This window comes from Fundulus heteroclitus, unplaced genomic scaffold (assembly GCF_011125445.2).
Source record: "Fundulus heteroclitus isolate FHET01 unplaced genomic scaffold, MU-UCD_Fhet_4.1 scaffold_55, whole genome shotgun sequence".
In the NCBI taxonomy this organism is placed as follows: Eukaryota; Metazoa; Chordata; class Actinopteri; order Cyprinodontiformes; family Fundulidae; genus Fundulus; species Fundulus heteroclitus.
The window spans coordinates 935710-949843 of record NW_023396978.1 but is presented as its reverse complement, the minus strand read 5'-3'; the positions used below and the strand labels follow the sequence as shown (position 1 = coordinate 949843).

The 14134-nt window shown below is 40.5% G+C and overlaps 1 protein-coding gene across 1 annotated transcript; it reads right to left on the bottom strand.

Annotated features, from left to right (window-relative positions):
• Positions 1-4887: 4887 nt before the first annotated feature.
• On the bottom strand, positions 4888-13914 carry LOC105925645 (excitatory amino acid transporter 3). Its single transcript, XM_012861606.3, has 13 exons — positions 13700-13914; positions 13471-13611; positions 10151-10243; positions 9647-9758; positions 9476-9518; positions 9339-9395; positions 9065-9246; positions 8862-8969; positions 7539-7661; positions 7232-7426; positions 6976-7110; positions 6564-6677; positions 4888-5019 (listed from the first exon to the last, which is right to left on the bottom strand). Exons 1-13 carry the CDS (start codon positions 13797-13799, stop codon positions 4983-4985), a joined length of 1440 nt encoding a protein of 479 aa, XP_012717060.2. The 5' UTR covers positions 13800-13914; the 3' UTR covers positions 4888-4982.
• Positions 13915-14134: the final 220 nt, after the last annotated feature.

Here is a 14134-nt window from a genome sequence, read left to right as displayed (position 1 = left end):
TTATTTTGTTTCACAGCAGTGCAGCTGACTTATCAGACTGTAAGGTGTCCATTTTGCTCATCTGATTGATTACCCGGGGAAAGAAACCGTCTCTCTTTTCTTTTTTTGCAAATAGTGCTCTGTAGAGCTGACCTGAGGTAAAAAGTTTGAAAAAAAAAAAACAGTTTGCGCGCAGAATGTGTAGGGTCTGCAGAGACATTGTTAGCTTTGTTCCTGACCGTAGACCCTTCCAAGTCCTGGGTGGAGGCAAGGTCAGCCCCAATGATCCTCTCCGCAGACCTGATTATTTGTTGCAGTTTGGACCTGTCCTGTTTTACGGACGAGCCAAAACACACAGTGATGGACCAACACATGAACACGAACACATGAAGACATGACTTCAGTCTTCTGAAGTTTTAAATGAAGTAACATGTGTATATATAGGGGACAAAAATAATTCTCCAACTCATCCTGTTGGAGAATGTTTGCACTTAACCCCTAAAAAATGTCATTCTCAAGAATCTCAGGTGATCATCACCTTCTCTCCGTGTTTTAAATGCACAAGCGATAAACCTTATAACTTCAGAGATTAGCTTTATGCGTCCTGCTCATGTATGAACGTAAGCAACAAGAACACCGTTGAGTTGAAGTCCCACAGCCCCTCTGTCAGGCAGGCCCTGGATGCCGTCTTGCAGGAGATCCCAGGTGAATTTCTATAAGCCCTTCTGAGCCATGTCCTGATTCAACAGAGCAGTCCACGGGAGACGAAGGGAGCAAGGGGGTGCCGCTGGGCCACGGGAGAACTTCAGTCCAAGAATACCAAACAGCCTCTTGGGTGTGCTGACGAGTGGCTGAGGCCAACTCGTGTCGTTCCTCACGCCCACATAGAATTATCCACAATGCGAGAAAGAGCCGTCCACCAGAGAAGTGTTTCTCAGTCTAATGCTTGGGGCCATTTTGTACTAGCTTACATATTTCATTACAAAGTCCAGTAGTCCAGTCAGAGACACCACCAGGAGTCATGAAAGAGACAGAAAGATTGACATTGTTTACTTTCTGTTTGACCCGAGGACATCTCCCTAGTGTTTACAACACAGTGTACCAGCAGAGAGGGGATAGAATCCTTATCCAAGATCCAAGATCATCGATTTCCCCCCTTTTAATGGCTTAACATAAAATCTACTTTGAATATTATTTTTGTTAATGCACTTTTGGTGGTTTTAAAAATGAGAGGGATCAGTTAATAACACCTTGATCTCTTCTGAACTCCGGCCTTCTTTCTCAGAATGCTGCTGATTCAAGTAAAATGGCCTCATGAAGCAGAAATTACATTTCTGCTTGCCCTCCAACTCCAGGGTGTCTCTGCAACTCTCATTCACAGAAACGTTTGCAGATTCCAGGACCGCAGCTCCGGAAACAGCTTTCACTGCAGTCTTGATCCATGGTTCCGGAACATTTTCCTTTGGACTTGGGCTGCTTTTGTTCAACTTTTTAGTCCGCTACCTGCCCATCTTCAGAGCTTGTTTTCCTCATTTGTTTTTTCTGTACTCTGACCTGTGTATCATTCAGGTGTAAAAAAGGGAAGAGGTTGCTTCCCTGAAGGATGTTCCCGATCTGTCCCATTCTTACTTCGTTGGCCACCTTTCGCTCTCGGTTTGACAGTTTTGTTCTTGACTTCAGAGCGCATCAGAGCAAAGAGCATCTTCTTTCAGGCAGAATGGAAGGCAGCTGCACATGGCGTGCACTTCATGCTGTGATCATGAAAGACCAAGAAGACAAACATCATTTCAAATAGCTTTGAACTATCTCTACTTCAGCTCTCGCAGTCTCATACAGCATGCATCAAAAACAAATAAAAATGACAGAGACTTTCTCTTTGGAGGCAAGCGAGGAGCTATGATGCTGTTAATCATACGCTGAAGATGATTTATGGGGCAATCACTGACATAGAGATGTACTTTATTTGTGTAGGATTAGTTGTTGTTTTTTTTATCCTGCTTGTCATACACCTTTACAGTAACTGAAAAAAAGGCGTCTTTGAATGGTTTGTTCAAATGTTAAGCAAACAGACAGCAGACAGAGCTGGTTAAGTGAAATTAATCTACTTCCATTTTAATCATTTTTTCCCTACTTGTGCCAAATCAGTTGAGGGATTTAAAATTCCAACATCTAGTGTTTTTTTACCATGACTTTTCCTCTTTGACGATATAAAACATAAAAAAGATCCAATATTCATACCAAACCGATGGGACTCAGCCTTAGCTATGACCTGAGCTCTGACCTGTGGATGAAGCATGAAAGCACAGAGACATGCGTGTCCTCCCATGGAAGCCTCGGATATTTCTGTGTAACTTCCAGGTATGCTGATCGCAGAGAGAGCTTGTCTGTTTTTAACCTGAGCTTTCTGAAAGGGATTTGTGGGCAGCCATCATCTCGGTGGATTTGTATGCTACACCTAATCCTGTAGGTGGAGCTGTTTAACTGCAACAAAAAGGACTAAATCAGGGGCGTCATTAAGTGAGGCACTGGGGCCATTTTCAGCTGTGGGAATGATTCTGTGTGGCCCGAAACAACAATTTGTGGGCAGGTCCGCCAGCGCAGGAGGTTGACGCAGATGATCACTAAAACAATGCAAATTAAAATCATCTTACAACCCCAATGTCAGTGAAGTTGGGTAAAATGTAAAGAAAAACAGATTGCTGTCACGGTTTCCAGGTGTTTGTTTCTGGACAAGGTTCTTATACATAATTCTTTTCATTCCTGAGTCGTGCCTTTCATCCTTTAGTGTTTGTTTATTCTCTGCTATGTGGATTTAGTTGGTGGTTTCTGTTAGCTCTTTCTGTAGTGTTTTGGTATCTTGTATCTGTTAGATTTCTGTTTCCTTCCTGTCTGCCTGTCACCAATCTCCTTCAGCTATACAGCAACATTGCTTTCACCTGTCACAGATTATTATTTGATTGCTCTCACCTGCCTTCCTGCTTTCCCCTGTGCTCCTACCCTCCTACCCCCCATTTAAACCGCCTGTCCCCTCTCTCTAGTTTCTGGATCCTCCATTATGTCACCCTGTTTGCTCCCTGGTTTGTGTTTGGAGCTGATCTTCTTTTGCACCTTTGTTTCTTTCATTCATTAAAAATCAATAACTCTCATCACGCAGCTCCCAAGCTCTTATCTGCACTTTCGTCCAGCACATGCCTTTGAAAATATGACAAATACAGTGATTTGCAAATCCTTTTCAACCTATATTGAAGTAAAAAAATAACTACAAAGACAAGATATTTAATGTTCAAACTGACAAATTTTATTCATCTATCTTAGCAAATATTCACCTATTTCAAACGTGGTGCCTGCAACCCATTGCAAAAAAGCTGCGACTTGATTGGAATTGGGTTGAAAAATGCAAAATATTAGGCATATCCTTAAGTTTTCTTTTATTAATCCAGGTTTTTGCTTAATTTTAATATCAGTGAATTGCAACACAAACAACCAGTGACATTTAATAAAAAGCAGACTTGGGCACAGGTAATGCAGCGAGCATTTTCAAAGGAATGCCCCATACCCCTTTCAAAAAAATTACCTCGGCCAAGAAAAGTGTAATTAAATGTTTCTTTTAATAAGGCAAATGTGCAAGATATTTGATATTCCAGTTGTTCAATGATTTCTGTTTCTTATGAAAATGACTACTTTGTTTTAATATTGCTGGCTTATTTTCACAAAGAAAGTGTGGACCTGTGATGGACTGGCGACCTGTCCATGGTGTACCTTTTGCATCTTTCCCAATGACTGCTGGATGATCCCTACCACCCTGAAAGGACCAGTTGATATGAACAATGGAGGGATGGATGACATTTTGGAGTTTTTTGAATAAAAAGACATTTGCCGCTAGCGAGTATTTTACATTTGATGATTTTGGCCCTTACGGAAAAGTTTGGACATCCATAGATTAAACAAACAAATAAAGGTGAACCCAGTCCAAATTAGACATTAAAAGATGTGCAATGACGACTGTTTCTTAACTTTATGCTTCTGACCCACATGCAGGAAAACTCCCAGGAGACAAGAATAAAACCTCTACAGTGTGTTGTAATACAGGGATTTGTAGATGGCTTGTTCGGGAAGGGTCACTTTAATGCAGGAGGATGGATCACTGTGAGAAAGTGGGGAAGATAGATTGTCAGATCAAACGCTTGAACAGACGTTATGAAATGAAAGCAGAGAGTTGATTAAGCAGAGTCAAAGGGTGGAAGTCTGTGTGCTGTCCACAGTTCTGATGGTGGAACGCTTAAGGGCAAACAGGTTGTGTAGGGGGAACGAGGGAAAGGGGAAAGAGGAGCCTTGAGGTTGCCGCTCATGCAAGTTATAGCACGAGGAGGGTTGAGCCGTGAATCCAAAGAGTCACAGAGAACGAAATCTAAGGGAGGATAGCCTTGGAGGAAGGCAGAGAGATCTGGTTTTAGCATGAGCTAGGGAACACAAGGAAATACCTTGCAGCAATGCACAAGAGGCTTGAGGTTCCAGATGGGCGATGTATTATCCTGTTGAGAGAGAGAGAGAGAGAGAGAGAGAGAGAGAGAGAGAGAGAGAGCATGCAGGCACAACACACCCACATACCTGCCAGTTATCACACTGAAATGTGATGAAATAATAATAATAATCCTTTTTATCACACATTGTTATTATTAATTGTTTTTGCTTATTTTCTCATTTATGTAATAACAATAATACTGATAATAATAAGAATAACAATAATTATATTAATATTAATAATAATGTAGACCACGTTGTATCGCATTTAATTCACATTTTTGATAATGCAGTGATTGAAAAGTTTCTGGCACCACTTTACCCCATGCAAGTTATGTGATTTATGAAGGCAATGATATAAACATTACAAAGAAGACAAAAATGTCCTTAGGTCAACCATCAGTTTATTGAAAGTCCAAATCTTCTAATACTTCAGTCTGACCCATAAACTGAACGAAGAAAAAAATCCAGTTTGACACGTCTCAGACGGACACATCTGTGGCTTCATCGTCTTCAGTCCTAAACATGACACAAGACACCATGAGGGGGGGACAAAACAGTTTCTAATTCAAAATATGGTTCATTGTTAGACAGTATTAAACCAAATCAGCGGTGAACTTCATAGAACTGGAGTGTATGTACATTCTTTCAAACTGTGGTTGTGACGCGTGTCGTTAACTGATGCAACCCATCTGGTATGAGTTGAAATTCTTATACATTTTTTTCCTGAGCCTGCCTCTGAAGGCTGTAACCTCACCAGTTCATGAAGTGCCACAAAAATGTTCTTGACATTTTAAAATGCATTTTAAAATACATTTGTTCTGTTTTAACTTTATTGCCACACTGAAATCTTCAGGTACTCAAATGTATCTTAATATAGAACAATGATAACCAGTGTAAATAAAGTTTAGTTTGTATGATTATTTGTTTTACTGAAGGGAAAAAACACCAACCTGGCCCTATGTAAAATATTGGCCCCTAAACATAAAAAATAGTTAGGCCCTCATTGTTGAAAGAGCTGCAATGAGCCTTACACCATTGTAGAAGCATTTTGGTACACTTTTTGTTGCAGAATTATTCTAATTTAGCCACATTGGAAGGTTTTTGAGCAGAAACAGCCTCTTTAATGTCATGCCAGTCCATTTCAATAAAAAATTTTATCTGGAAACCTACATTTCACGTTGAGCCATTCAGTCGACTTGCAGGTGTGCTTTGGATTGTTGTACTCCTGCATAACACGACTATGCTCGAGTTTAAGGCCACAAATTGATTGCTAGATATTCAGGATAATCAGCTATAAAACCGAGTTAATGGTTAAATCAATTACGGCAATTCGTCCAGATTCTTCCACCACTATGTTTGACTGTTGAATTTGATGCTGTTTTTAAGAAATGCTGTGCTGGTTTTATACCAGCTATAACTGGGCACACAACTTTCACAAAGTTCCATTTTTGTCTTGTTGGTCAGTGGTTTTCCCAAAGTCTTAACAATCATCGAGATGTGTTTTGTTAAATGTCAGATGCCTCTGCCTTACAATGTTCATCTGGTTTCTTTTGTGACCTCCTGGATGTATCGTTGATGTGTTTGTGGGGTAATTTAGGTTGACCAACCTCTCTACCTATGTTCTAAGCTCGTTTTGTGTGTGGATAATGACCCTCAGTGTAGTTCACTGGAGTTTCACAGAGGAACAAATTAATCTGCCATCCTCTCCAGAATGATAATTGTCACTGACTTTGTTTCACATCTGTTCTTTGTTGTCTTTTGGAGATCTTCGAGATCTTTTTTGCCTACCTTATGTTGTCAACAAGTTATGTAAGTAAAGTATCTCCTTGGTCTTGCAGTACTCACGACGTGTAATGACTAGTGAAATAGAACGGCCCTTCCAGAAATATATCTGTTTAATTGCATTTAATTCACGATTTAACTCAGATTATCTAAGTTAGAAATTTTGGATAACCCATGTAAAATGTGTTTTTTGATCTGAAACAAGTGTGACAGAAAAGCAAAAGAGAACAAATCTTAGAGGGCAAATACTTGGTGACTGCACTATTCATGAAAAACACCTTGGACTGTCCTGATCAGCGTCTTCTGTTCTCAGTTCGTCTTGATACAGTTTGTTCACAAGAGCGACACCGATGCAGTCTCCCAACACGTTGACGAGTGTGGTGAAGTGATCTCTGGAAGCAAAACAACGTTTAAATAGAATAGCCTGAATCTTGGTTAAACAACTCTTGGGTGCTTTTACATTTAATCATGCTGATGAAGATTACTGTGTAAAACGTTCTAATCCAGCTCTAATTTTCATTTAATTAATAGCAAGGAGCCTGAGTTTTTTTTGTTCTTCTATGGTGGGTTTTCATCAGTAGTTACAGGAGACAAATACTATAGCTTTGTCTAAATAACAACTGCAACTTTCGATATTTCCACCAGAAGCCTTCCCTATAAACAATGTCTTAGATATGTGTTGAAATTTACAGCTTCCACTCTACTGCCACCAGGATCCAGGCATTGGTCATGGGCAGACCCACAGCATAGAGGATGAGGAATGACATCAAGGCTCCAGAAGTTGGGATTCCCTTGGCTATGAAGCTGCTCACTGCTGCCGTCGCCCTGCACAGGACAAAATACACTCTCTTAAGGGAGATACTTTGTTATTTATTCAATCCATAGCCACCTAAATACTCTATTTTTTGCCAAGGTAACAGATCAGTTGATGAAGACCGCTACTGACCCAATGGTGAACAACAGGTTGAAATCCAGATCGATGTTGTTCAGCTGAGCAATGAAAACTGCAGCCAGAGCCTGATAGAGGGCGGTTCCGTTGAGGTTGAGTTCGGTGGCAATGGGCAACATGAAGTTGGTGATCCTGTGGTCTATCTTGTTCTCATTCTTGCAGCAGTGTAAAGTGACTGGCTTTGCGGCGTTGCTTATCCCCACAAGTAGGAAATAAAAACAGGTTTTTAAGTCATGTAACTGTGTTCAGTCTGCTAGGGAGTATAAAATAAACCGCTGTGATTAAGACTTAAGACGAAGGTTACCTGGAGGACGAGCGAAATGCGGTCCACAGTGCAGGAAAGGCCCCATAGATGACAGTAAAGGGGTTGCTTTTCGCACACACAAGATAGAGCAGCGGCAGGACAATGACTCCATGCACAAAGAGCCTGAAACCAGTCATAAAATGAGTCAACCAGGCAATCGTTGGTACGTGAAATACAATGCATAGCAAAAAATATTCTGAAGTCTTCCCACAAACTTCCTGTTGCATTAAGAATTTAGGTGAAAGACACACGAACATGCATATGGACTAAAACAGAACACGAGCATGCTTTAAACCATCCAACTGTAACTCTAGCTGTATGTTTGCATTGTTGTCCTGCTGGAAGGTGAACCTCTGTCCCTGTTTGTTTGTTTGTTTGTTTGTTTGTTACCCCTGTGACAAACAAACAAAAAAAAACAACAGAAAAGGCAATTGTTTTTAACTTTTGAAACCATTAGCACCATAGTCCTCCAAAAAAACCCAAAAAAAAAACAGAACTGAACCTTAAAAAAGGACTGATTAGTACAGCCCCACTTTTCTTGTTGTTCACGTCAAAATTTGTTTAGATACATGCTTGATGCACAAACTGGCGACCTGTCCAGGGTGTGCCCTGCCTCTCGCCCGTTGAATGCTGGAGATAGGGACACAGCACCATTCGCGACCCCAGCAGGAATAAGCGTGAGAGAAAATGGATGGATGGACATGCTTGATGCAAGTATTTTGAGTAGGATGGTCATCACCACTTGGAGCCATCTCCTCCATGTGGTGAAGGTAGCTTCACCACATGGAGGTAGCTTTGATTTTGTAAACCTCTCTTGCCTGCCATCCTTTAACTTCAGTGGTGTTTAGATCTGAGGAACATGCAGGAGAGTCCATAAAAGGGAGGTCACCTTCTTGGAAGAACTCGTTTGTCAGATGGGCGATGTATTATCCTGTTGAGAGATCCCCAGTAAACAGGGAAGGACCCTACCCCAGTGGGCAGCCTAACAAAACATCTTCACTGGGATATTCTTGTCATGCCAGACAGAAAGGCTTTCTGCCTTTTTCCATCAGGGTCTTATAACAATGTGATTTCCAAACAGAATGTGGCATGTAAGTCAGATTGGTGTGCAGGTTTTCAGTTTTTTGATCAACTGATGAGCAGCCTGTGTTTCAAATGTGGTTTTCAATAATTTGCATACTGTGTCTTGCTGATGTTCTTTCCTTGTGCATTTTGAAGTTCTACTTACAACGTTAGAAATGATTTCCCACCTTTCAACTTTTTACGGATTGCAAACTTATTTGTCAGGTTGGATAAAACTGAAAGACTTGACAAGGGACTTACCCAGTGGCAACCATAGCGATAAATTTCACAAGGTTAAGGACTAAATGCGAGTCATAATGGTCGTCGACGAACACTACAGCCATGATCAGGAGTCCCAATGGCAGGAAACTAAAGCAGCAAAGGAACATTTAGATGTTACCATGAGAAAGCAGAGGATTGATTTTCAACAGTTTCAACTGACTCTAATCACAATTTAACTTCACCTGCCGATTATGTTGAGTAACACTACAGCCAACTCATTGTTGATGCAAACCATCTGCACCAGGAGACTTGAGCTTTCTTTCATTTCGTTGAATGCCAGCCCACAAAGAATAGCAAAGGTGATGATGCTGAGAATGTTCACTCCTTGAACGTAATGACCCTCCTCCTTCATGTAAGTCATGTTCTGAGGAATCAGAACAGGGCCAGTCAAAGATTAACCACCATCGGTTGTCACAGCTGTTACATAATGAAATCATTCAAGACAGCAAGAGTTACCGTGGGCAAGCCAGACACTGCGTCGATTACAGGAACTTCCCGCTTTACCCTTACATACTAAAAGGAAGGACAAAAGGTTCATTTTAAAACATGACATTGAACCAAATTTAAGAAAGTAGCTCTGTAACAAAGCCTACGTGTTTGACACAGGACTGGATCAGATTCTCTGGGAAGAGGTTCCTGTAAAGACAGCAGAAAATTTCAACTGACCAAAACAAACAACAAACGGCAAAAAAAAAAAAAAAAAACTATTTGCAGACAAACAGTGGGTTTCTACAAAACCAACAGCTTGCAACTCTTTTTTTCACCTGGTCAAAGTCTTGATGGTTTCGAATGAGAGGAACACTCTCTCGTCCTCAGGCTCTATTTCACTCACACCTTCAGTAATCCCCGGCTCGAAGAAGACACCTAAAATCAGTCCTGCAACAACATGATGATGGTTCCTTAATAGAATTTTAACCAGATCAGTGAATTTTTTATTCTAAAATCTATTTTATGTGACTGAGACTACTTCGTTGTTTGGATTGTTCTTCGATTTAGCTAAAGAGGGAATCAAATTGCAAACGATTTTAGCTGAGATGAAACCAAAACTGGGTCTGTATTTGAAACCATTCGGTTGCTAAAAAGTACACCGCCTTGCACAAGTCTTCATACATATTGAACCTTTTCACAATGTGTCAAATATTTAATCAGAGATCATGAAACATAGAAAAGTCATAAAAAAAACGTTGAGAGAATAGAAACGTTAAATGAGTTTTAGGTTCCGGTGTGTCAGATGCTGTTTTTTTAACCTCTCAGAAAACATCTCTCACCGATGGTCACAGATATCAGAGTTGTTGAGACGAAGTACACTGCTGCCTGGAAGCCAATTTTCTTGGAGGGGGGGGACCTGAAGGTGCAAATTGCTGATGGAAACAAACAAGCAAGCAAAAAATAAATAAAAAAATAAAAAATACACCATTAGTCCTCTATCTGAAGCGAGCAGATTATACCATTTTTTAAAGACATCACATCAAAAATTATTTGATGACTGCCAGTAGCAGTAAACAAAGTGAATATGGCTCCTTGCACTCTGCACAGGTCGATCTTTAAAGTTAAAAATTCACATACGCGTTTTACGTCAACAAATAACACCTGGCAACCTACGTTTGGTTTCATGGGACCTTCTCGCTAAGAAGTTCCCAGTGACCGGTGTGACTGGCAGTCATCCAGGAATTTACACGACCATAGTTACAGCGGAACGTCCGTTCTGTTTCATTCCTTCCTGACTGCCAGTGGCAGTAAACAAAGTGGATGACTTATGCAAGCAATATCACGAGGAGCGGGACACCCACCTACTGCTCAGGAAGCGGAGGCAGGACCGTCAATGCCAGCGTGAACTCGTGGCAAATGTGCAAGACGTTGCCCAGGACGCCGCCACACAGATTTCCCCCAGTGGCACGCCTCTTATCGCCACCCAGGATGTAGTCACCCCCCTGGTGGAACGACATACAACACCCGGGGGTGCAGTTGCACCGCAGATGTATAACCCAGCGCCATGGCATCAATGACCCAATGCAACAGCATGTGTTTTGAAAGTGCCTGCACCCTGTACCTTCCATCATGACAGACGGAAAAGCTGGTCTGACAGCAGGACAGCTGTCGTTGCTGCAATGTTCAGCTGCAGTGCTCGGACTGCAAAAAGCAAATTCGCCACCCTCCATTCCTCAGATAGAAATGGAGTACGGTAGTACACTACACTTGGTAGCTAATTGGCGGCTGTAAGGACCAGAGCCTCTTCCTGAATGTTGAGACAAGCAAACATGCTGTGGGGCAGAATAACCAAGCAGAACCAGGGTAGAAAACCAAGGACACCAGATATATCTACAGCTGCTATTTCTATTCAATTCGATTCAAAAATACCAAAAGGGACACTAAATTCGGACACTAACCTGGTGCATTATTTAAAATATGACTTAAAAATTCACCTCCCAGACTGGAGTGTAAAGGCTCCTATGACGTACGTTACGTCCATGCTTCCGATCATTAGGTGGAGCTTGGCGCTTTGTTTTGTTTTTGTCCTGCTGAGGTCTCAGAGCAGAAGAACTAAAAGACTAACATGGGTGTTAAGCTAAAGTTGGCTCTCGGTGTGCTTTATTGATAAAAACACGATATTACACCTCCCACATACTTGCGTGTGCTGTGCACATAATGCGAGCCGCACGGACTCTCCCTGGATCCTCTACCTTCATAGTAGAGCGTACCTGTTGTCTACATATCTTGTGACAAATTCCCACACTTATTCCCAGCAGGACGAAGCAGGGGAAGCAGGGGAAGGGATTAAATGTTTGATTAGCGTAGCGAGCATGTAGAGCCGTTTCTTTTCCAGCAGGCATCCACCGCACATCTGTCAGTGCGAGGCCGTCTGGTTGGAGGAGCTCAGTTGATCAAGCTTTGTGTCATACATGAAAGACTTAAACGTGAAGACTTCTTGCCGCCGAGTAGTTTATAGTGTGATGCGGTCGTACAAACTGAGCTGCGCTCGGACTCATGTCTGCGCAGCTCACACATTTAAGTTCACGGTGATTTTAAAAAAAATTGATCTCTGGTTATATGAATCAATTTTTAGGAATTAATATGAGAATCGATTCGTAACTGGAAAATTTATTTTTTTAACTCAGCCTTAGACTTTGTTTAGATTAAACCCCGACGTGCGCAGTATCCAAGAGACTTATCTACTTTGTTTACTGCCACTGGCAGTCTGGAAGGACTGAAGCAAAACTACCAGTTTTAAATCATCAACCTGTAAAATTTTGAATTTTAGTGACAATGTAGCTTCTGCAATTCATGAAGAAAAATAAAGCCAGACTCAGTCCTAGGGAACTGATTACTAATTTATATTGATATTTCTTTTACATTGTTTTTTATATTTATGCATCAATCAAAAACCACTCTCTAACTGAATAAAAGTGCATTGTTATGAAAAATGTTGGGCTAATCTGAACTGTTACTCACATTTTACACTTTATTTTATTTTAAGTTTTCCATGTTTTCCAAGCTACGATGGGCTGTACCCCGCCTCTCGCCCATTGACAGCTGGAGATAGGCACCAGCACCCTCGCGACGCCAATAGGGTTAAGCGTGTTGGAAAATGGATGGATGGATTTTTTCCAAGTTTATATTTGTTACCCTCTACATTTAAATTTGTATTTTATTCCATGTTGTCTATTTTTCCAAAACTGTTTTTATTTTACTTTTCTTGTAAACAAGTTTCAGAAAGGCCATAAAAATAAGAGTTTTGTCATACTATGGTATGTTGTTGCTGGTGTATTTAATTTTAAATTGGATTTAATTTGATTTGATTTTGTAAAACAAAACAAAAAATCCTTTCAGCTATGATTTCCAGTTGGTAATGAACCTTAACAAAGTGACATAGTAAACTCAAATAAACACTCAAAGGCCTCAACAATTTGGTAAAATATGAATATCTTTTAACACATGAAATTAAATTATTATTATTATAAAATGTAGTAACTGGGAATGAAAAGGTTTGCAGTTGTGTTTCACATTTTTTTCCGTGTAGTCTCCACATTGCCATTGCGGTGTGCTTATCTATTTGTTTTTATGCTTCCGTTCATTAGTACTGCTTTATGCTTATCCATTAATATTTATACATTAAATTTCCTGTTAGCCAATAATAGTAACATATCATAGCTGTTTATTTGATTGACATCCAGATGATCATTTCTTGTGTTTATTAAATAAATAGCCATTTGCATTATACTAAAAAAACAAATAGATTTTTTTTGTTGCTTGACATTACAAAAGAGGCCTGTTCTTGGCGTGATTGCATTATTTAAAAAGAAAACCCCTCCGTAGCAGAAAGCAATGGGATGTAGTAGTTCAGTTACATGTGGCAATATACATAAACGTATGTGCTGACATTTTTGCAGTAGTAACATTCAAAATCCAACATCTGATATCTATTTATTGTTAATGAAAAAAATGTCATCTCTAATTTAATCGTATGGTGGAACAACACCATGTAGGTTAGCTTGATTAAAGGTAATAACACAGTTTAAATGACACATTTTTTTCTGCATTTAAAGGGATATTTGGCACCACTGAATATACATTTTTTCTAGAAACTCACCGATTATCACACCACTTGCCACGATCGGGGTGGTTACCACCTTAACCATGCCCATCAGCATATGTACTGGGAAGGTGATGTAGAGCTTTTCCACCTCGAGCAGATCATCAAAGGTCTTCAAGATCAGGCCTATGATGACCCCTTAGAGAAAACAACATGTGGATTTGAAGGCAGACAGTCAATAACAAACTGCTCGTTTCTGCTGAAGCACTTTGCAAAACAAACTCACCCAGACCAACAGCCACCACACAGATGAACACCCGAAGGTTACCACAGATGTTGCTCAAGATCTGTCCACATCTTCTGAAGCCTTTCTGGTAGTTGCCCATGGCTTTACTGGTTCAGATACACGAAAACGGGACCATCTTAGAGTGCCAGACTCAAAGACAGGGATTGAAGCTGTCTTAGAGGTAACTGTTTAGTGTTGACATTCAAAAGCGTGTGCATTCTGTTTCCGGTAGATATCTGTAGAGGTATGGCAACAGTGAGCTGCGACTGTTCAAACAGTGGTTACCTAGCAACGCTGTAAACACGTATGTAACTGCTTTATATGAATGGCAACAATGTAAAATAAATGTTCTTATCTGAAATTAAATCTCATTCAGCACCTTTCAGGACCATATAAGGCAATACAAAAAAATCAGGGACAATTTCGGATAAGTGC